The sequence below is a fragment of the Zosterops lateralis genome, assembly GCF_965231275.1.
Source record: "Zosterops lateralis genome assembly, chromosome: 30".
In the NCBI taxonomy this organism is placed as follows: domain Eukaryota; kingdom Metazoa; phylum Chordata; class Aves; order Passeriformes; family Zosteropidae; genus Zosterops; species Zosterops lateralis.
Genome location: NC_139790.1, coordinates 4,323,102 through 4,344,992, shown reverse-complemented (window position 1 = coordinate 4,344,992; position 21,891 = coordinate 4,323,102). Strand labels below are relative to the sequence as shown.

The window sequence follows — 21,891 nt, the reverse complement described above, 5'->3', positions numbered from 1 at the left end:
AACATCACCGTGCGCAAGGTACAGGAACAGGCAGTGACTGTCGCCCAACAAAACCCAACACTCATCACCCATCACCCAACCAATACCCAACATCCAACACCCCACATCACCATGCACAAGGTATGGGAACAGAAATGGGCAGTGACCGTCACCCAACAACACCCGACAGCCACCAAACACCACCCAACAGCACCCAACATCCAACACCCAACATCACTGTGAGTGAGGAACAGGAGCAGGCAGTGACCGTCACCCAACAACACCCAACAGCCACCAACCAGCACACAACAGCCATCACCCAACAACACCCCACACCATCCAACAACACCCAATAGCCATCACCCAATAACACCCAACAGCCATCACCTAACAGCCATCACCCAGCAATACCAAACAGCCAACAGCAATCACCAAACAACAGCCATCACCCAACAACACCCAACAACCCACAGCTAACACCATCCAACACTCAACACCCAACATCCAGCACCCGACAACTAACATCCGGCACCCAACAACCACGATCAACAGCCAACACCCAACATTGAACATCCAACATGCAACTCCAACATTCAACACCCAAAACCATCCAACACCAAACTCCAACAGCCATCAATCAACACTGAACACCCCCCAGCTCCAACACCCAACACCCAACAACTGCACCCTGCAACAGCCAGCACCCATCACTCAACACCCAACATCCAACAATCAACACCGAACAACAGCCAACACCCAACATCCAGCACCCAACAGTCACAGCCAACAGCCAAGATTCAATACCCAATGCTCAACATCCAACACCCAAAAACATCCAACACTCAACTACAACAGCCATCAATCAACAGTCAGCAACACCCAGCTCCAACATCCAACAACCGCACCCAACAACAGCCAACAGCCAGTAACCCAACAGCCAACATCCAACAGCCACAAACCAACACCCAACACCAACCAAAAACCAGTACTCAACAGTGCCCAACACCAACCAAAAACCAACACCCAACACTCAACAACACCCAACCAAACACCCAATACTCAGCACTCAACAACACCCAGCGTTTGACACCAACACCCTCAACCAACAGTCAACACCCAACACCAACACTCGCCAACCAACACCCAGTAACAACCAGGAGCCAACACCCACCCAACACTAACATCCAACTCCAACATCCAACTCCCAATAAAATCTCAGGATGTGCATCTGTAATTCCAGAATATCAGGATGGGGATCCATCATTTCGGGTTGTGCATTTTTTATTCTGGATGTGTGTCTGTAATTTCAGGATGCAGAGCCGCAAGTTCAGGATCTGCAGATGTGGATCCAGAATTTCAGGATGCACATTTGTAATCCACAGTGTGCATCCATAAAATTTCAGGGTGTGGATCCATAAATTCTGGCTGTACATCCATAAAATTTCCGGATGTGCATCCAAAATTGCCTTTTCTCATGGATATTGTGAACAGGCAGGTTTAATTTTTCAGGAGTTGGAGTTCCCTCCACCACAGTCATGGATTCAGCTCTCCTGGAGGGAATTTTTGCTTGGAGAGACCCCAGCTCTGTGAGGATCACCCAGTGCAGGCAGGGAAAGTGTTTGGACAAGTTTTCGCAGAGAGATTGAGAAAAACAAGGAAAACCTGGTATTTGTGGTGTGGAATCAGAGGGATCATCCCACCCTCCATCCCTGTTTTCCCCAGGAGGAGAAGCTGGAGCTGCAGAAGCTTCTGGAGCGAGTCCCGATCCCGGTGAAGGAGAGCATCGAGGAGCCCAGTGCCAAGGTGAGCGCTGCTGGGAATTCCCAGTGGGAATTCTCCTCTCTTCCCTCTCTGGGATGTCCTGGATGGGGCTGGGAAGCTCAGAGAGGTCTGGGTGATCTGTGAGATTGGTGGGAGGCTGGAAAGGGAGGTGGGAAAAGGGAGTCAGGTGCCAGGAAAAGCAGATTTCCTGGGAAATTTGGAAATAGGAAAATCAGCTTTTCTGGGAAATCAGGAACTAGGAAAAGCAGCTTTCGTGGAAAATTTGGAATCATGAAAGAGGAGGTTTCCTTGGGAAATGAGGAACCAGGAAAAGGAGGTTTCCTTGGGAAGTGTGGAACCAGGAAAAGGAGGTTTCCTTGGGAATTAAGAGCCAGGAAAAACAGCTTTCCTGGGAAATTTGGAACCAGGAAAATGAGGTTTCCTTGAGAATTAAGCACCAGGCAAAGCAGCTTTCCTGGAATATTCCCTGAGAGCTTTTCTTTTGCCATTCCCAGATCAACGTCCTGCTCCAGGCCTTCATCTCACAGCTGAAGCTGGAGGGATTCGCCCTCATGGCAGACATGGTCTACGTCACCCAGGTGAGCCAGGAATTCCCTCGGAATTCCCAGTGGGATTGGCCCACTTGGGTTTGAAAAGCTGGGAATCAGCTGCTCCATTCCCCTGGCACGTGGCTGTTCCCACCCCAGGAATTGAGGTTTTGGGCAAAATTCCCCCTGGGAATCAGTTTGGGGTGGAAATCCTAAATTATCGTCCTGTGCTTGAAAAGGAAAGGTGGGAAAAGGTTTGGAATGACAGGATAAGAGGGAATGGCTTCACAGGGGGAAGTGGAGATTAGGGTGCGGTTTTGGGAAGGAATTCCTGGCCTTGAGGGTGGTGAGGGGCTGGGATGGAGTTCCCAGAGGAGCTGGGGTTGTCCCTTGTAGTGCCCAAGGCTAGGCTGGAGCCACCTGAGATTGTGGAAAGTGTACGGGGTGGGAATGGGATGGGATTTAAGGTCTTCCAAACCCAGATCACTCTGGGATTCCATGTGGATATTTAGCTGGGATTTTGAGAAGGAATTCCTACTTTTAGGGGTGGTGAGGGGCTGGGCTGGAATTCCCAGAGCAGTTGGGATCCCTGGGAGTGCCCAAGGCCAGGCTGGAGCCACCTGGGACAAGTGTGGGAGCCATGGTGGGACTGGGGAAACATTGGGGTCCCTTCCAACCCAAACCATTCCAGGATTCTGTGTGCAGGTTTAGATGGGATTTTGGGAAGGAATTCCTGGCTGTGAGGAGCTGGGCTGGAATTCCCAGAGCAGCTGTGGCCGCCCCACCCCTGGAAATGTCCCACGCCAGGTTGGCTGGGCTCTGGTGGTCACTGTGAGGTGGAGCCAGTTGGGATTTCTAATCATTCCCACCTCAAACTACTCCAGGATTCTGTGAGGAGATTTAGATGGGATTTTGGGAAGGAATTCCTCCCTGTGAGGAGCTGGGCTGGAATTCCCAGAGGAGCTGGGATCCCTGGGAGTGTCTGAGGCTGATGCTGTGGGATGGCACTGGCTGGGATGACACCAGTTGGGATTTTGGGTCATTCCCACCCCAAACCCCTCCGGCCGGCCCAGGGGGTGGGATGGGGATTTGGGAAGGGGAGGGAGGCCATCCCAGAGCCTGTCCCTGTGCGCAGTCGGCCGGGAGGCTGATGAGAGCCATCTTCGAGATCGTGCTGAACCGCGGCTGGGCCCAGCTCACCGACAAGACCCTCAACCTCTGCAAGATGATCGACAAGCGCATGTGAGTCCTGATCCCACGGGATTCCCAAATTCCCGGATTCCCGTTGTGCCCTGACCCCCGGGCTGTCCCCGCAGGTGGCAGTCCATGTGTCCCCTGCGCCAGTTCAAGAAGCTGCCCGAGGAGGTGGTGAAGAAGATCGAGAAGAAGAATTTCCCCTTCGAGCGCCTCTACGACCTCAACCACAACGAGATCGGTGCTGAAACGGGGGGAAATCCCCCAACCTGGGATGGGGAGGGATTTGGGATTGTGGCACAGGAAAATCCCTTAGGTCTGGGTTAAAACCCCTCAAATCCGGGCTAAAATCTCCCAAATCTGGGCTAAAATCCCCCAAATCTGGGCTAAAATCCCCCAAATCTGGGCTAAAGTCCACTGAATCCAGGCTAAAGTCCCTCAAATGCTGGTTTGGATGGGATTATGGGGGAAAAAAAATCTTTGTTTTGAGGATGGGGAATTTTTCCATGATTCTCACTCAGAAATTGGAGAATTTCACTCAGAAATAGGGCAGTTCTTTCAGGATATTCCTTCAGAAATGGGAGAATTTCTCCATGACTTTCACTCAGAAATCTGGGATTTTCACTCAGAAATGGGGGAATTTGTCTAGGAATTTGCCCCAGAAATGGGGGAATTCCTAATGGATTTTCCCTCAGAACTGGGAGAATTTCCCTCAGAAATGGGCAATTTCACTCAGGAATGGGGGAATTGCTCCAGGATTTTCCCTCAGAACTGGGAGAATTTCCCTCAGAAATGGGGAATTTCCTTCAGAAATGGAGGAATCCCTCCAGGCATTTCTCTCAGAACTGGGAGAATTTCCCTCAGAAATGAGATCATTTCTCCAAGATTTTCCCTCAGAAATTGGAGAATTTCCCACAGAAATTGGGGGAATTTATCCAGGAATTTCCCTCAGAAATGGGGGAATTCCCCTCAGCACTGGGGAATCCCTCCAGGACCCCCCATAGCGCCTGGAGCAGCAGCAGAGTCCTCACCCTCTCTCTGGGCCCGCCCTGACCCCGCTGTCCCCTCTCTCTCCTCTCCCAGGGGAGCTGATCCGGATGCCCAAGATGGGGAAGACCATCCACAAGTACGTGCACCTGTTCCCCAAGCTGGAGCTGTCGGTGCACCTGCAGCCCATCACCCGCTCCACGCTCAAGGTGGAGCTCACCATCGCCCCTGACTTCCAGTGGGACGAGAAGGTGCGACGGGAACGGTGCGGGGGGGAAAATGGGGATTGTGGGGATGGGGGGTGGAGAAGTGCAGGATAAATGGCCAGGGTGGGGGTAAAAAGGGGATTTATGGGGTTAGGGTTGGGGGCAAAAATGGGATTTGTGGGAATCGTGAAGGAAAATGGGGAATTCAGGGGTTGAAGTGTGGAAATTTTTAGGGGAAAATTGGGATTTATGGGGTTGGGGTGTGGGAATGGTGAGGAGAAAATGGGGAATTCTGGGGTTGGGATGTGAAAATCTTGAGGGAAATTAAGGAGTTTTGGAGTTGGGGTGTGGAAATCATGAAGAAAAATGAGGGATTCTTGGGCTGGAGGGATGGAGAAATGCAGGATAAATGGCCTGGGTGGGGGTAAAAAGGGGATTTATGGGGTGGGGGTGTGGGAATTGTGAGGGGAAATAGGGAATTCTGGGGCTGGGGTGTGGAAATCGTGAGGGAAGATGGAGAGTTCTGAGGATGGGGTGTGGAAATTGTGAGGGTAAATGGGGAATTCTGAGAATGAGGGGGTGGAGAAATGCAGGATAAATGGCCTGACTGGGGGCAAAAATGGGATTTATGGGGTTGAGGTGTGGAAATTATAAAGGAAAATGGAGAATTCAGGGGTTGGGGTGTGGAAATTATGAGGGGAAAATGGGGGACTCTGGGGTTGGAGGGATGGAGAAATGCAGGATAAATGGCCTGGGTGGGGGCAAAAATGGGATTTAGGGGGTTGGGGTGTGGGAATTGTGAGGGAACAATGGGGGATTCTGGGGCCTGGGTATGGAAATCATGATGGGAAGTGCCCTGATATGAGGGGAAAATGGGGAACTTTGGGGCTGGATTGTGAAAATAATGAGGGTAAATGTCCAGATTGGGGAAAACCAGAAAACCTGGGGTTCAGTTGTAAAAACCACAAGGCAAACCCCAATCCTGGGACAAAAAGGAGCCATTTGGACACCATTTGCTGCTCTGGAGCTCCCAAACCCCTGGAATTGTGAGGGCAAGGACTGGGAATTGAGCATTTTTCCCCTTTTTGTCCCCAGGTTCACGGCTCCTCCGAGGCTTTCTGGATCCTGGTGGAGGACGTGGACAGCGAGGTGATCCTGCACCACGAGTATTTCCTGCTCAAGGCCAAGTATGCCCAGGACGAGCACCTGGTGACCTTCTTCGTGCCCGTCTTCGAGCCCCTGCCCCCCCAGTACTTCATCCGCGTGGTGTCCGACCGCTGGCTCTGTGAGTGCCCCTGCACAGGGGTTTATTCCTGGTTTTTCCTGGGGTTTATTCCTGGTTTTTCCTGGGGCTTATTTCTGGTTTTTCTAGGGATTATTACTGGTTTTTCTAGGGATTATTCCTGGTTTTTCCTTGGGATTATTCCTTGGGTTTTTCTGGGGTGTATTCCAGGTTTTTTTGAGTTTATTCCTGGTTTTATGGCTCCGTGAGTGCACTTTTGCCTTTGGAATCTGGTTTTTGTCTCTCCTCCCAGAGCTTTGGAATCTCTTTTTTATTCTCTCTCCCCAACCTTTGGAATCTGTTTTTTATCTCTTCTCTCAGAGCTTTGGGATCCATTTTTTAACCCTTCTCCCAAACCTGTGGAATCTATTCTCCACCCATCCCTTTTCCACCCCCTTTCCCTGCTCCCAAGCCCCATAAACCCAACCCCAGCTGTGTGTGGCTCACCCCTCTCCCAGAATCCAGACCCAAACTGGGAAATTCTCTCTCTCCCTCCCTCAGCCTGTGAGACGCAGCTCCCGGTGTCGTTCCGGCACCTGATCCTGCCGGAGAAATACCCCCCGCCCACGGAGCTGCTGGACCTGCAGCCTCTGCCCGTGTCAGCCCTGCGCAACAGCGCCTTCGAGAGCCTCTACCAGGACAAGTTCCCCTTCTTCAACCCCATCCAGACACAAGGTGGGCCTCTCTCCCACCCCATCTCTCGGGGTTCAGTTGGTTTTGTGGGAATTCCCTGGGGAATGGGGGTGCTGGAGCCCCGAGTGTGTTGGGGGTTTGGAATCAGGGTCGCTGATGTGTTCAACAGCTCCTGGGAGTTGTGGGTGTTCCTTCTTCTTATCCCACATGGATTTCCTGGGGTATGGGGTCTGGTTTATTCTCTGTGCCCAGAGTGTTGGGATCTGTATTTTGTCCCCTGTCCCAGAGTTTATCCCCTATTCCCGGAGTGTTTGGATCCATGGTTTATCCCCTCTTCCACGGTTTTGGGATCCATGGTTTATCCCCTATTCTCAGAAATCCATGGAGATTTTTCCTGGAGTGGGGAATTGGGACCTCCTCTGCCAGCTTGGAGTTCATTTTCCTGAGGGAATCCCAGTCTGAAACTCCCTAAACTCCCTTTCCTTGAGCTTCTCTCTCTCAGACCAGATCCAGGCCACATCTCCCCATCCCCAAACTATAATTTTTTTCTCCCTGTACCCACGGAATTACTTTTCCCCCAGTGTTCAACACGGTGTACAACAGCGACGACAACGTGTTTGTGGGCGCGCCCACGGGCAGCGGGAAGACCATCTGTGCGGAGTTTGCCATCCTGCGCATGCTGCTGCAGAACTCCGAGGGCCGCTGCGTCTACATCACCCCCATGGAGGCCCTGGCCGAGCAGGTGGGGCTGGGGGGGCCCTGGAGGGGGGGAATTCATGGTTTATTCAGCCCGAGTCCCATCGGGATCGGCACGGGGTTTGCCCGTCCGGATGAGTCTGTGCGGGGGGGATGTGGGAACTCAGTGGGAACTGCCCCAGGAACTGCCCCTGTTCGAGGGGAATTGGTGGGAATTGCCTCAGGTTGAGGGAAATGTGAGGGGAAATGGTGGGAGTGTCAGGGTCTGCAAAGATACGTGGGGAACCTGATGGTTCGTTTTGGAGATCTCAAAGCGCAAAAGACACAGCAGGGGACAAACCAGTTTGCTTAAACAAAAAATGCACTTTTATTTAGTGCCCACAATGCGACAGTAGGGAAAGAAAAGAGAGAATAGTGAGAAAGATGGAGAAAGAGGGGAAGGGGATTATAGCTACCAACGCGGAGAGTCGGAAATCCTCAAGGCGTAGAGATGCCCATAGACGCGATCTTCTCCAGTGGGGTGATCACGAAGGTGTTCGGAATTTTCGGAGTTCTTATAGGTTGGTTCCCAGAGCGAGTGGCACGAAGCCGAGGAGAAGCAGGCAAGTGACACAGGGCTGAGGCAGCACCTGTGTTAAGGTTGGGTGCTCAGGAACAAGCGGCAAGCTGTGCCCTTCTAGCACGGTCAGTATAACCAGCTCAGTCCACTGTAACGAGCTGCTATTGTTCTTGCATTCCATTCTCGTGGAGATGCATATCAGTCCTCGGCAGGCGCCCCACCTCAGCCAGGCCAGGGGCTCTCCCCAGTCTCTCCGGGGGTCTTGGTCTTCAACCATCGGAGACAGTTGTGAGGCATAACACATCCTCGGACAGACTCTGACACCACCCCGTGACTCACGACTGACGACGAAGGTGTTCTTCCATCAGCAGGTTCCGTAGTCTCGTGGAGTCTTCAGGACTCATCCACATTGGCAGCATATCCCAGAAAAACAGAGACAAGAGAGAGGGTGTAGAAGAGAGAGGGAGAGAGAGAAGAAGGAAAAATACGGAAAGGGAATAGAAGCAAAAATGAAACAAAAATTAAAGAAATTGTATATAACAATTTTTCACAACACAAATCACTTAGATAATTAATATAAAAATTTTCAACATAAATCACAAAATAATTAATATAACAATTTTTCAAACTATTAACTCAAATTACTAAATAATTAATGTAATACCATCAATTAAAATCAACAATTACAAATTTCAGTCAAATACTTAATTGAAAACAATTTTTCTTTTAGAAAATTCTTTAAAATTTTAAAGTGATAATAATTTCTAAACAACAACAAAAACCCCTTAATTTTTTAATAACCATGACTAAGACAAAGTAACATTAATCAAAACAACAAACCATTTCAAATCAAACTGCTGTTACAGGCTTGACTTTCGCTGTCTGGGTAGTGCATTTAATGTCAATAACTTTAGGAGTGTCCTTTGCAAAAGGGATGTTAACTAAACCATATGTTCTCATTATAGATGCCAAATGTGTCAACTGCTTCATCATTTTCCAATTTAGGATGTATAAAATGACTGATAAAAGAAGGCCAATCGAAACCAAAATCAAAAAGACAACAATAGGATGACACACTTTGTTCAGGATACCTGTAGCAGTAGGTGACCACCCAAAAAGGGTATCCCACCACCTGTATTCAGCATCCTTTTTTACCCTTTCCATAACACGATGTATTTCCTTCACATCATGATGGACTGTTACCAAAGTTTTCTGTCCATTTCCCTTGATCTTTTCCAAAATTTTTATTAAATCCTGGTGAAGCAACAATTGCTTAACTAGGGTCAGGTTCATTCCAATGGGGACAGGCATTATCTGGTGAATCAGTGTGAAATTGGATTGTAAAAGACGGTAGGACGTGACTGGGGCTTTATAAGAGAAGTCACATCCTGTAATTGTGGTAAAATTAAAAACACAAAAATTTGAGTGATTTTTAGTATCTACTATTGCATTTTCTACAACTATAACATCTCAGACAGTCCTAAAGCATGCCCACCCATTGCTTATATACACGAGCACTGTTCCAGGAGCTTCCTTAGGATGTACTTCAAAATGACAAATATTTTGCTCAGTGTCCAAACAAATGTCCTGAGCTATGATTGCATTACTTTCACAAATGAAACCTTGCTGCTCCCTAACAACACAAGATTCTAAACTGACAGTTTGCCATTTCTCACCAGTTTGATGGGCCCATTCTCTATGCTCGGAAGGATAGAGAATAGCTCCATCATGGTTTATACCTAATGCAATGATAGGGAATATCAAATGTACTGAAGCATTACCTATTGTTAACACAAAGGCTGTAACTGTGTTAGTATTGGGGTTGTAGGTAAAGTTCACTAATTTCCACCAGGATTGGAATTCTCTTTAAAAATAATTTGAATTGTCCCGAATTATTTTCCAAATTTCAGTAGGAAGAATTCCTTCTTCCTCTTGCCTTATAATTGAGGCAACAATCATCTGCATCCAAAGCTGTGCCTGGATGCAGCTTAAGGGCCAAAGAAACATTGTTTTGTGTAGCACCAGGTGTATCAATTACCAATTTGCTATCATTCACATTTATCTTTTCCCAATTTGGTAATATGTTTAATTATTACCCACTGAAGTGTCCCCAAAGCCAATAAGGACAATTATAATGATTGTTATAATTTGGTCAAATCTCTGATTGTGACAACCAATTTTTTCATTAATATTTCTGAATCAATACTATTTAAAATTCCTGTTTAAAATATTTATCATGGTTTATATGGCCTTCATGTCCCTCGGAGTTCTCCTGTGGAAAGTAAGCACAACAGAATCTGCCACGAGGAGGCAGGAGGTTAGAATGATGAAAATTGCCCATCCTGTATTTATTCGATGCTCTTTCCCTAGAGCATCAAAGGCTGCCCATGTATATTTATTCAGAGGGGTTTTCAGCACTAGTGGCACTTCCCCTACAGTAGGGAGGTCCACCAAAACAGACTGTCCAGGACAATGTGCTGGATTGCTGGAATCGCTTGGTCCCCATAGTGAGGGAATTATGCTTGAAGCTGTCAGGCAAAAGGCAGAAGGATCAGTAAACCAAGGATTTGCTGCCTGTTCGGGGGAAAAGGGAGGGGTAATGACTGAGGCAGGTTTAGTGCTAGATTTTTCACAGCTCCTTCAGTTATTGAGAAGATGTTACAATAATGTTCAATCTGAGCAGACCACTGTCTTACTGAGGCCCTCTGGGCCACCCCGGCAGGTGGGGGGAACCCAGTAGTGACTGACTTAACTTTGAAGGGGTCTCTCAAGACAGTTGGTTGTTGTTGTACAATTTTTTCCACTTCTATGAGAGCTAAGCTAACCACAAACAAGCCTTTTTCCCAGGTAGTGTACTTCTTTTCAGCATCTTTAAAGCCACAGGAGTAAGAGCTGACAGATCTGATCGGGCCTTCAGGACCCCTTTGCCATATATATAATGACAATCCTGAGTAGCAAATCCCCATTCTGCCTGAAAAGGATCTGTAGGATGAATAGGGCCAAGGGCTTGGTGAGCAGTTGCTTCAAAAAGCAGCAATTTTATTTTAACCAATTTATCATAAGGCAATTTGTCCATTACTTCTCGAGGTAGTCCCCTTTTCAGCCCTAGCAACCACAACTGCTGCCGGTTAGAGATTTGTTTTCCCTTTTCTGGTTTTTCATTAGGAGGAGCAATGTGCCTGACTTCTCTGGGTTTTTCGGGTTTGTCCTCTGAGTGCTTCACTGGTCCGTATTTTCCACTGTTATGACTGCTGTTAGATTGTGTGCTAGGAGTAGCAAAAGGCGAGAACTCAGTGGAGTCAGTGGAACCGGTTTGATCATTTGTGTCCAAGAAATCTTTCAAGCCTGTCTACCAGAGTGATAGATGCTATTGTTTTTTGAAGAAGAATTGCTGTTGGTTTAAGAGACTCCGGCAAACCTCGAATTAGGGGGGTCATAATCTCGAGTCTGACAGGCTGTTGCATGGGTGACTCATAGCCAGAAATCAATTTTCTTTCATGTATCATTTGCAAGCATGCAGTTTTGTGTATGTTTTCTAGGAGTTGGTCCGGGGTGCCGACTATTGCCAGAGGGTCGCCCCTTTCAAGGGGGCTTAGTCACCCTGCCCAGTGAGCTGCACGCTGTGTCAGGGACCATGGAGCACGTGTATTCCCTGTTGTTAAGAAAACTCCATGTCCCCAGTAGCCACTTGCTTCTTGTTCACTTAATTTAATTTGGTCACCACCAGTAAGTGAAACTCTAAAGACATACTCCGTCTCTGATTCGCTAGGAAGCTGGGAGTATTCTTTCTTTAATTTAGCTAATTCAGTGGCTGTGTATGGTATTTCTTTGGTGGTTATGTGGGGGTCATGAACCTCTTCATTTATATAATTCTGTTTTGACAAGAGGTCTCAAGTTGGAGCAACAAAGTTCCCCACAATTTTGCATGTGTGCTAATTCTTTCTGAGGGTATATCTGTTTAATGTTATATGTCTCCTTTCCTTCTATTTCCTTTGGTAAATCTACAAGTTTTAAATTTTTACTCTGCTGTTCTGCAATGGAAATCTGCAGCAGATAATTCTGATTTCTTTCCTGTTCTAATTGTTTTTGCAAAGCTGCTACCAAATCTTGCAGGGATTCTATTACTGCTTTTTCTTCACTTACCCGTTTAAGACGGGTTTCTATGGCTGCCGAAAGGCAGGCCCCCAAAACTGAGCAAAGAATGGTTTTCTTTCTGCCCAGTTTATACCTAGCATCATGTTGCAAAGAATATATTCTATCTACAATGTTTTCACACTTAAACCAATTATCTTGTGCCCACTCTTCTCCGGCTGGAGAAGGTCTAGCACCATGCTTTGCTAACAAAGCAAAAAGAATATCCTTATCTTTGGTACTAGAATCTTCAGTCATTTTTTTGTGAAGGGACAAAAACCACTCTCAGGGAGGTATTCTTGAAGTTACACAAAAAATGGCACAGCTAAAACTGTGTTTCCCTTCGCTTCCCTGGAATGGGAGAGGAGACCCAGCTGCTTGGGAGGCACTTCTTCACTGTAAAACTGTTGTCTCCTCAACTACACCAAGCAGCTCAAAACACATAAAAACACACACACAGTCCCATCTTTTGCACAGTGAGATAGTTTCTGAAATATCCTGACGACAGGGAGTGCTTATTCGCCTGGGTGTATACGGTTTGCGGGAATTTTCCCTCGCCCCCCTTGCTTTCTAACAGCGCTCACCAAAGTGGCGTGCTAGGTGCGGCTGAGACGAGGGTCCTTCCCCTTTTATAAACTGTATAAAACCCGCAGCTCCACAGTCTATCAGGATCCTGTCCGTGACGCCAATTTAATGTCAGGGTCCACAAACATTTGCGGGGAACCTGATGGTTCCTTTTGGAGATCTCAAAGCGCAAAAGACACAGCAGGGGACAAACCAGTTTGCTTAAACAAAAAATGCACTTTTATTTAGTGCCCACAATGCGACAGTAGGGAAAGAAAAGAGAGAATAGTGAGAAAGATGGAGAAAGAGGGGAAGGGGATTATAGCTACCAACGCAGAGAGTCGGAAATCCTCAAGGCGTAGAGATGCCCATAGACGCGATCTTCTCCAGTGGGGTGATCACAAAGGTGTTCGGAATTTTCGGAGTTCTTATAGGTTGGTTCCCAGAGCGAGTGGCACAAAGCCGAGGAGAAGCAGGCAAGTGACACAGGGCTGAGGCAGCACCTGTGTTAAGGTTGGGTGCTCAGGAACAAGCGGCAAGCTGTGCCCTTCTGGCACGGTCAGTATAGTCAGCTCAGTTCACTGTAACGAGCTGCTATTGTTCTTGCATTCCGTTCTCGTGGAGATGCGTATCAGTCCTCGGCAGGCGCCCCACCTCAGCCAGGCCAGGGGCTCTCCCCAGTCTCTCCGGGGGTCTTGGTCTTCAACCATCAGAGACAGTTGTGGGGCAGAGCACATCCACAGACAGACTCTGACAGGGAGTCACCCTGATTAGAGGGGAATTTGGTGAGAATCACCTCAATTTAGTGGGAATTGCCCCAGTTTGAGGGAAATGTGAGGGGAGATTGGTGGGAATCACCTCAATTTGGTGGGAATTGGCCCAGTTTGAGGGAAATGTGAGGGGAAATTGATGGAAATGCCCCCAGTTTGAGGGAGATTTGGTGGGAATCACCTCAATTAGAGGGAAATGCGAGCAGAAATGGGTGGGAATCACCTCAATTCGGTGGGAATGGCCCAATTTGAGAGAAGTTTGGTGAGAATTACTCTAATTTTGAGGCAAATTTGGCGGGAATCATCCCGGTTTGAGGGGAACTTGGTGTGAATCAGCTCAATTTGGTGGAATTGCCCCGATTTGAGGGAAATGTGAGGGGAGATTTGTGGAAATTGCCTCAGTTTGAGAGGAATTCAGTGGGAATCACCCCAGTTTGAGAGGAATTTGGTGGAAATGCCCCAGTTTGAGGGAAATATGAGATGAATTTGGTAGGAATTGCCTGAATTTGAGGGGAAATTTGTGGGAATTGCCCTGTTTTGAGGGAAATGTGAGGGGAAATTGGCTGGAATTGCCCCAGTTTGAGAGAAATGTGAGGGGAAATTGGTGGGAATCACCTCAATTTGGTGGGAATTGCCCCAATTTGAGAGGAATTTGGTGGAAATCACCGCAATTTCAGGGGAATTGCCCCAATTTGAGGGAAATGTGAGGTGAATGTGGTGGGAATTGCCCTGATTTGAGAGGAATTTGGTAGGAATAGCCCAATTTGGTAGGAATCACCCCAATTTGAGGGAAATGTGAGGGGAAATCGGTGGACTTGCCCCAGTTTGAGAGGAATTTGGTGAAATTGCCCCAGTTTAGGGGAATTTGAGGGAAATTAGGTGGGAATCACCCCAGTTTGATTGAGAGGAATTTGGTGGTTATTGCCCCATTTCAAGGGGAGGAATGCTGCTCCTGTATGTATTCCCCAGGAATTTGGTGGGAATTACCTCAGTTGGAAGAGAATTTGGTGGGAATTGCTCCAGTTTGGTGGGAATTTCCTCCATCTGAGAGGAATTTGGAGGGACTCACCCCCATTTTGGGGATCACAACACCACTCCTGTGTGAATTCCACAGGAATTTGACAGGAATTTCCCCAATTTAAAACTAATTTGGTGAGAATTTCCTCAATTTGAGGGGAATATGAGAGAATTTGGTGGGAATGAATTGCCCCAACTTGATAGGAATTTGGTTCGAGTTGCCTGAATTTGGTGGGAACTGCCTGAATTTGAGGGAATTTTGGGGGAATTGCCGCAGTCTGAGGGAAATGAGGTGGGAATTCCCCAATCTGGAGATAACAACATCACTTCTGTGGGAATTCCTGAGAAATTTGGTGGGAATTGCCTTGATTGGAGGCCAGTCCCCATTTTTCTGGCGCAGGTTTTCATGGATTGGTACGAGAAGTTCCAGGAGCGCCTCAACAAGAAGGTGGTGCTGCTCACCGGGGAGACCAGCACGGACCTGAAGCTGCTGGGAAAAGGGAACATCATCATCAGCACCCCGGAAAAGTGGGACATCCTGTCCCGCCGCTGGAAGCAGCGCAAGAACGTCCAGAACGTCAACCTGTTCATCGTGGATGAAGTGCACCTGATCGGGGGCGAGAACGGGGTGAGCATCCTGGGGATGGGGAGTGGATGGATCCAGCCCGGAATGGGGGTTTCCCAGTGGGATTGCAGCTGGTTTTGGAGCAGATTTTCCTGGTGGGAATTGCCCCAGTGGGTGGGATGGGATGGGATGGGATGGGATGGGATGGGATGGGATGGGGTGGGGTGGGGTGGGGTGGGGTGGGGTGGGGTGGGAGGTGTCCATGCCTTGGGAAGGGCAGAAGGGGTTTCCATGGGGTGTCCTGGATGGATTTCAGCCAGGAGCAGTCTTGATCCAGCTCCTGATTCTGCTCCTGATCTAGCTCCTGATCCTGCTCCTGATTCCACTCCTGATCCCGCTCCTGGTCTCCTTCCTGATCCCACTCTGGGTCCTACTCCATCCATATCCCTTGGGCAGCTCAGGAGGGGCTTCCCTGGGTTCTCCTGGCTTGATTTCAACCAGGAACACTCCTGATCCCAGTCCTGATTCCTCTCCTGATTGCTCTCCTGATCCTACTCCATCCATATCCTTGGGCAGCTCAGGAGAGGCTTCCATGGGGTCTCCTGTCCAGATCTCAGCCTGATCCCATTCCTGATCCTGTTTCTCCCCTGCAGCCAGTGCTGGAGATGATCTGCTCACGGATCCCATTCTGGATCCCATTCCTGATCCTATTTTCCCCACAGCTGGTGCTGGAGGTGATCTGCTCATGGATCCCATTCCTGATCACACTCCTGATCCCCTTCTCCATTCTATCCCTCAAGAAGCTCAGGAGCAATTTCCATGGGTTCTCCTGGCTGAATCTCATCCCAATCCCATTCCCAATCTTGTTTCCCCCCACAGCCCATCCTGGAGGTGATCTGCTCACAGATCCCAATCCCATTCCTGGTCCCATTTTCCCCCACAGCTGGTGCTGGAGGTGATCTGCTCACAGATCCCAATCCCATTCCGTATCCCGTTTCCCCACAGCCGGTGCTGGAGGTGATCTGCTCACAGATCCCAATCCCATTCTCTATCCCGTTTCCCCACAGCCCGTGCTGGAGGTGATCTGCTCGCGCATGCGCTACATCTCGTCGCAGATTGAGCGGCCGATCCGCATTGTGGCGCTGAGCTCGTCGCTGTCCAACGCCAAGGACGTGGCACATTGGCTGGGCTGCAGCGCCACCGCCACCTTCAACTTCCACCCCAACGTGCGCCCTGTGCCCCTGGAGCTGCACATCCAGGTGGGGATGGGAACAGCCGGGCTTCTTGGGAGAATCCATTGGGATTGTCTGTAGTTCTTGCTATTGTCAATTCTTAGCCATAATCCCTTGGGATTGTTGATAATTCTTTTTTTGTCAGTCCTTGGCTAACTAGTTCTTGGGAAATCCCTTGGGATTGTCCGTAATTCTTGGCTGATCAATTCTTGGCCATAATCCCTTGGGATCGTCGATTAATTCTTGGCTGATTCATTCTTGGTCAGATTATTCGATTAACGAATCATTAGATCTGTTATTAATTGTTGTCTTGTTTTATTAATCTGTGGTGATTAATATGAAGTCTGATCATTAATCACATGAATTAATCATGTATCAATGACTGACATGGATAATTAAGGACGCACTAAGTGGCACAAGGCGATCATTACTGTGCCAGAATTAAGCAAATTTTGGGATTCAGCGGGATTGGATGGGATGGGATAGGATTGAGACTGGAATTGGCTGTTGATCACCCATACAAGGATCAATCGTTACTGTGCTGGAATTAAGCAAATTTTCCAGCATTTCCCACCATTTTGGCAGAGAATCCTTTGGGATTCATGAGATTTCATGGGATTGGGATGGATGGGATTGGGATTGAGACTGGCATGGATGGATTGAGATAGAGATTAGCCATTGATCACCAATACAAGGATCAATCATTACTATGCTGTAATTAAGCAAATTTTCCAGTGTTTCCCACCAGTTTGGCAGGGAATCCTTTGCGATTTGATGAGATTGGGATGGGATAGGATTGAGATTGAGATTGGCCATTGATCACCAATACAAGGATCAATCATTACTATGCCATAATTAAGCGAATTTTCCAGTGTTTCCCACCAGTTTGGCAGGGAATCCTTTGGGATTCATCAGGGTTTGGGATTTTTGGCAGGGTTTCAACATCAGCCACACGCAGACGCGGCTGCTGTCCATGGCCAAGCCCGTGTACCACGCCGTGATGAAGCACTCGCCCAAAAAACCCGTCCTGGTCTTCGTCCCGTCCCGGAAACAGACCCGGCTGACGGCCATCAACATCCTGACCACCTGTGCCTCCGATGTCCAGCGCCACAGGTGACGCCTGGGGACACCACGGGGACACCTGGGGAACACCATGGAGCTGCCAAGGGATGGGTTTTGGGGTTGGAGGGGGAGATGGGGGATTCCTGAAGAAGCTGGGGCCAGGGGACACCTGAGGGGATACCACAGGATGGGTTATGGGGTTGGAGAATGTCCAGGAATGGGTTATAGGCTTGGAAAACATCCAGGAATGGATTATGGGGTTGGATAACATCCAGAAATGAGTTATGGAATTGGAGAATGTCCAGGGATGGGTTAAAGGGTTGGAGAGTGTCCAGGGATGGGTTATGGGGTTGGAGAATGTCCAGAGGTCAGATAGGGGGTTGGAGATGGAGATGGACAATTCCTGAGGGAGCTGAGAGGACTTGGCCTGGAGAAGAGAGGGATCATGGGGTGGGATTGGGTGGGATGGGATTGGGATGGGGATGGGATGGGATGGGATGGGATTGATGGGGTTGGGATGGGATAGGATGGGACAGGGCAGGATGGGACAGGATTGGGATGGGGTTGGGGTGGGTGATCCCAAAGGCCTTACCCAATCTGAAGAAGTCCCGGATGTCCCCCAGGTTCCTGCACTGTGCCGAGAAGGACCTGGTGCCGTACCTGGAGAAGCTGAGCGACCCCACGCTGAAGGAGACGCTGGTGAACGGGGTCGGGTACCTGCACGAGGGGCTCACGGCCATGGAGCGGCGCGTGGTGGAGCAGCTCTTCAGCTCTGGTCAGGGCCCGGCCCCAAAGGGATGGGATTGATGGTGGGGTTGGGAGGGATGGGATGGGATAGGGTGAGATGGGATAGGATGGGATTGAGATGGGATGGATGGGGTATGGTGGGATGGGATGGTATTGAGGACTGGGACTAGATGGGATGGGATCAATAGGACGGGATCCATGGGGTGGGATGTGTGGGATTCATGAGATGGGAGCCATGGGATGGGATGTATGGGGAGCCATGGGATGGGAACTGTGGGATCTGTGGGATGGGAACGGCACCTGGAAAAGCCCTTCCTGGAGTCCAGCACTTGCCAGTGTCCTGGGATTGGGGGTGACACCTTGTCCAAGCTCTGTGTGACCTCTTTGAGGACACCTCGGAGCCCCTTCCAGGGCCTGAAGAGGCTCCAGGAGAGCTGTAGACAGATGGGGATAAGGGATGGAGGGACAGGACACAGGAAATGGCTTCCCATTGAGAAAGGGGAGATTTGGTTGGGATTTTGGGAAGGAATTCCTGGCTGTGAGGGTGGGGAGGGGCTGGGATGGAATTCCCAGAGGAGCTGTGGCTGCCCCTGGATCCCTGGGAGTGCCCAAGGCTGGGTTGGAGCCACCTGGACTAGGGAAGGTGTCCCAGCCCATGGTAGCACTGGATGCTCTTCAGAACCTCTCCAAACTCCACCCACTCCATGAATCTCCACCCCCAAAGTTCCGGGATTGTCCCCACCCCCTGTCCTGGTGCCCAGAATCCCGGGGTCTGTGTCCCCACTGAGCCCAGGTGCCCTCCCTGTCCCCAGGAGCTGTGCAGGTGATGGTGGCCTCGCGCAGCCTCTGCTGGGGCATGAACATCTCGGCACACCTGGTGATCATCATGGACACACAGTACTACAACGGCAAGATCCACGCGTGAGTCAGCCCCCAGCTGAGGGCTGGGGTGGGATCCGTGGGATGGGATTGGTGGGATGGGATTGAGATCGGGATTGATGGGGTGGGGTGGGATGGGGTTGATTGAATGAGATTGAGATTGGGATTTATAGGATGAGGTGGGATGAGATGGAATCAAAGGGATCACAGGGGTCAGTGAGATGGGATGGGATGAATGGGATTGGGATGGGATTGGATTGGATTGAGATTGGGACTGGGATCTCAGGTGGTATGGATGAGATGGGATGGGATTGGGATGGGATTGGATTGGGATGGGGATTGTGATGGGGACTCGGACTGGGGTGGGATTGGAATCGTAGGTGGGATGGATGAGATGAGATCAGATTGATGTGGTGGGATCAATGTGCACAATGGGATCGATGGGATGAGATTGGGACTGGGACTGGGATGGGATGGGGATCCCAGGTGGGATAGGATGGGATGGGATTTGAACCCCAGGTGTGACAGGATAGATGGTGTTGGGATCCTAGCTGGGATAGGATGGGATGGGGTTGGGACCCCAGGTGTGACAGGATGGATGGGATGGGATGGGATTGGGACCCCAAGTGTGACAGGATGGATGGGATGGGGACTGTGATGCAGGGCTGCTGACGCTGTGCCCGTGGCAGGTATGTGGATTACCCCATCTACGACGTGCTGCAGATGGTGGGCCACGCCAACCGCCCGCTGCAGGACGACGAGGGCCGCTGTGTCATCATGTGCCAGGGCTCCAAGAAGGTGGGTGAGGGACACAGGGACAGTCCAGGTGTTCCAGCGGGGTTCTCCTGCTCCTGCTGGGGCATGAGCCTCACACAGGGCTGGGGTCAGGATTGGGGTGGGGTCAATGGGATGGGGGATGGGATGGGATCCATGGGATGGATGGGATGAGAATGATGGGATGAAGTGGATGGGATGGGATTGATGGCATCTATGAGGTTCATGGGATGAGATCAATAGGATAAGTGAGATCAGGGGGCTGAGATGGGGTGGGACGAAAAGGATTAGGATGGGATCCATGGGATGGGATGGGATCAATGGGATCTGTTGGAATGTGGGCTGGGATTGATGGGATGGGATGGATGGGATTGGATCAATGGCACAACAGGATCAATGGAATGGAATGGAATGGAATGGAATGGAATGGAATGGAATGGAATGCATGGGATCCAAACCTCACTCAGGGTTGGGATCACCATGGAGACAATCCAGCCCCTCCCACAGCATTGCACTGGGCGTTCCCACAGCATTTTGGGATGAATTCTTGAATTCTTTCCCTTTTCCTGCTGCAGGATTTCTTCAAGAAGTTCCTGTACGAGCCGCTGCCGGTGGAGTCACACCTGGACCACTGCATGCATGACCACTTCAACGCCGAGATCGTCACCAAGACCATCGAGAACAAGCAGGACGCTGTGGACTACCTGACCTGGACCTTCCTGTACCGCAGGATGACACAGAACCCCAACTACTACAACCTGCAAGGTGGGGATGGCATCTGCAGGGAGTCCTGCAGGCTGGGAGCGGCCCTTGGCAGTGTCCTGGGGTGGTAACAGTCCTGTCCCATCCTGTCCCATCCTGTCCCATCCCATGGATCACATGGATCCCATTCCCCCATTATTCCATTATCCCGTTATTCCACCATCCCATCTCATTATCCCATTGCTCCTTTATCCCATGATCCCACTACCCCATGATCCCATGTCATTACTCCATTACCCCATTACTCAATGATCCCATCTCCTTATCCCATTACCCAATTATCCCATTCCCCCATGTCCCCATTCCCTCATGTCTCCATGTCCCCATTCCCTGTGTCCCCATGTTCCCACCTGTCTGTCCCCACATCCCCATGTTCCCATGTCTCCACATCCCTGTGTCCCCATTCCCACATGTCCCTGTGTCCCCATTCCCCCATGTCCCCATGTCCCTCTGTCCCCATTCCCTCACATCCCCATGTCCCCACATCCCCATTCCCTCATATCCCCATGTCCCCACATCCCCATGTCCCCATTACCCCACATCTTCATGTCCCCACATCCCAATTATCCTGCGTCCCGGTGTCCCCCAGGCGTGTCTCACCGTCACCTGTCGGATCACCTGTCGGAGCTGGTGGAGCAGACGCTCAGTGACCTGGAGCAGTCCAAGTGCATCAGCATCGAGGATGAGATGGACGTGGCTCCGCTCAACCTGGGCATGATCGCTGCCTACTACTACATCAACTACACCACCATAGGTGACCACAGCCCCAAAACGCCCCTGCCTTGGGGGTTGCACAAAAAAATACCTGCTTTGGGTGTTTCCACCAAAAAAATCTGGGTTTTCCCCTAAAAAAATCCCAATTTTGGGGTGTTTTCCAAAAAAAATTCCTGTGTTTGGGCCTTTTCCCAAAGAGATCACTGTCTTGGGGATTTCCCAGAACAATCACTGCCTTTGGGAATCTCCTGAAAAATCCTTGCCTTTGGGTGTTCTCCCCCTAAAAAATGTGGGATTTCCCTGTCAAAGAATCCCAGTTTTAAGGTGTTTTCCCAAAAAAATCCCTGGGTTTGGGGATTTCTCCCCAGAAAATCCCTGGGTTTGGGTGTTTCCCCCAAAAGAATCTGTGGGTTTGGGGACTTCCTTTAAAAAAAAATCCCTGGGTTTGGGGATTTCCCCCCCAAAAATCCTGATTTTTGTGTGTTTCCCCCCAAAACTCGCTATTTTTGTGTGTTTCCCCCAGAACTGTTCAGCATGTCCCTCAATGCCAAGACCAAAGTGCGGGGGCTGCTGGAGATCATCTCCAACGCCGCCGAGTACGAGAACATCCCCATCCGGCACCACGAGGACAACCTACTCAGACAGGTATGGGATTGGAAGGGGATCTAGTGGGATCATTGGGATCTATGGGATGGGATTCATGGGAACTTCCCCATCCAGCACCACGAGGACAACCTGCTCAGACAGGTACAGGATTGGGATGGGGTCTGTGGGATCAATGGGATTGAATCAGTGGAATCATTGAGATTGATGGGATTGATGGGATCAG

At 49.8% G+C, this 21,891-nt stretch overlaps 1 protein-coding gene across 1 annotated transcript in view; it reads left to right on the top strand.

The window, feature by feature from the left end:
- SNRNP200 (small nuclear ribonucleoprotein U5 subunit 200) overlaps nt 1-21,891 on the top strand; it is a 57,036-nt gene that overhangs the window by 29,363 nt on the left and 5,782 nt on the right. The window contains exons 23-39 of the mRNA XM_083880348.1: nt 1,702-1,782; nt 2,256-2,339; nt 3,424-3,530; nt 3,605-3,723; nt 4,566-4,720; nt 5,771-5,960; nt 6,459-6,632; nt 7,172-7,332; nt 14,728-14,955; nt 15,960-16,151; nt 17,059-17,237; nt 17,810-17,961; nt 18,746-18,854; nt 19,502-19,610; nt 20,162-20,351; nt 20,938-21,102; nt 21,586-21,707. Of these exons, the coding sequence (XP_083736474.1) occupies nt 1,702-1,782; nt 2,256-2,339; nt 3,424-3,530; nt 3,605-3,723; nt 4,566-4,720; nt 5,771-5,960; nt 6,459-6,632; nt 7,172-7,332; nt 14,728-14,955; nt 15,960-16,151; nt 17,059-17,237; nt 17,810-17,961; nt 18,746-18,854; nt 19,502-19,610; nt 20,162-20,351; nt 20,938-21,102; nt 21,586-21,707 (2,517 nt within the window). The remainder of the gene's footprint in view (nt 1-1,701; nt 1,783-2,255; nt 2,340-3,423; nt 3,531-3,604; nt 3,724-4,565; nt 4,721-5,770; nt 5,961-6,458; nt 6,633-7,171; nt 7,333-14,727; nt 14,956-15,959; nt 16,152-17,058; nt 17,238-17,809; nt 17,962-18,745; nt 18,855-19,501; nt 19,611-20,161; nt 20,352-20,937; nt 21,103-21,585; nt 21,708-21,891) is intronic.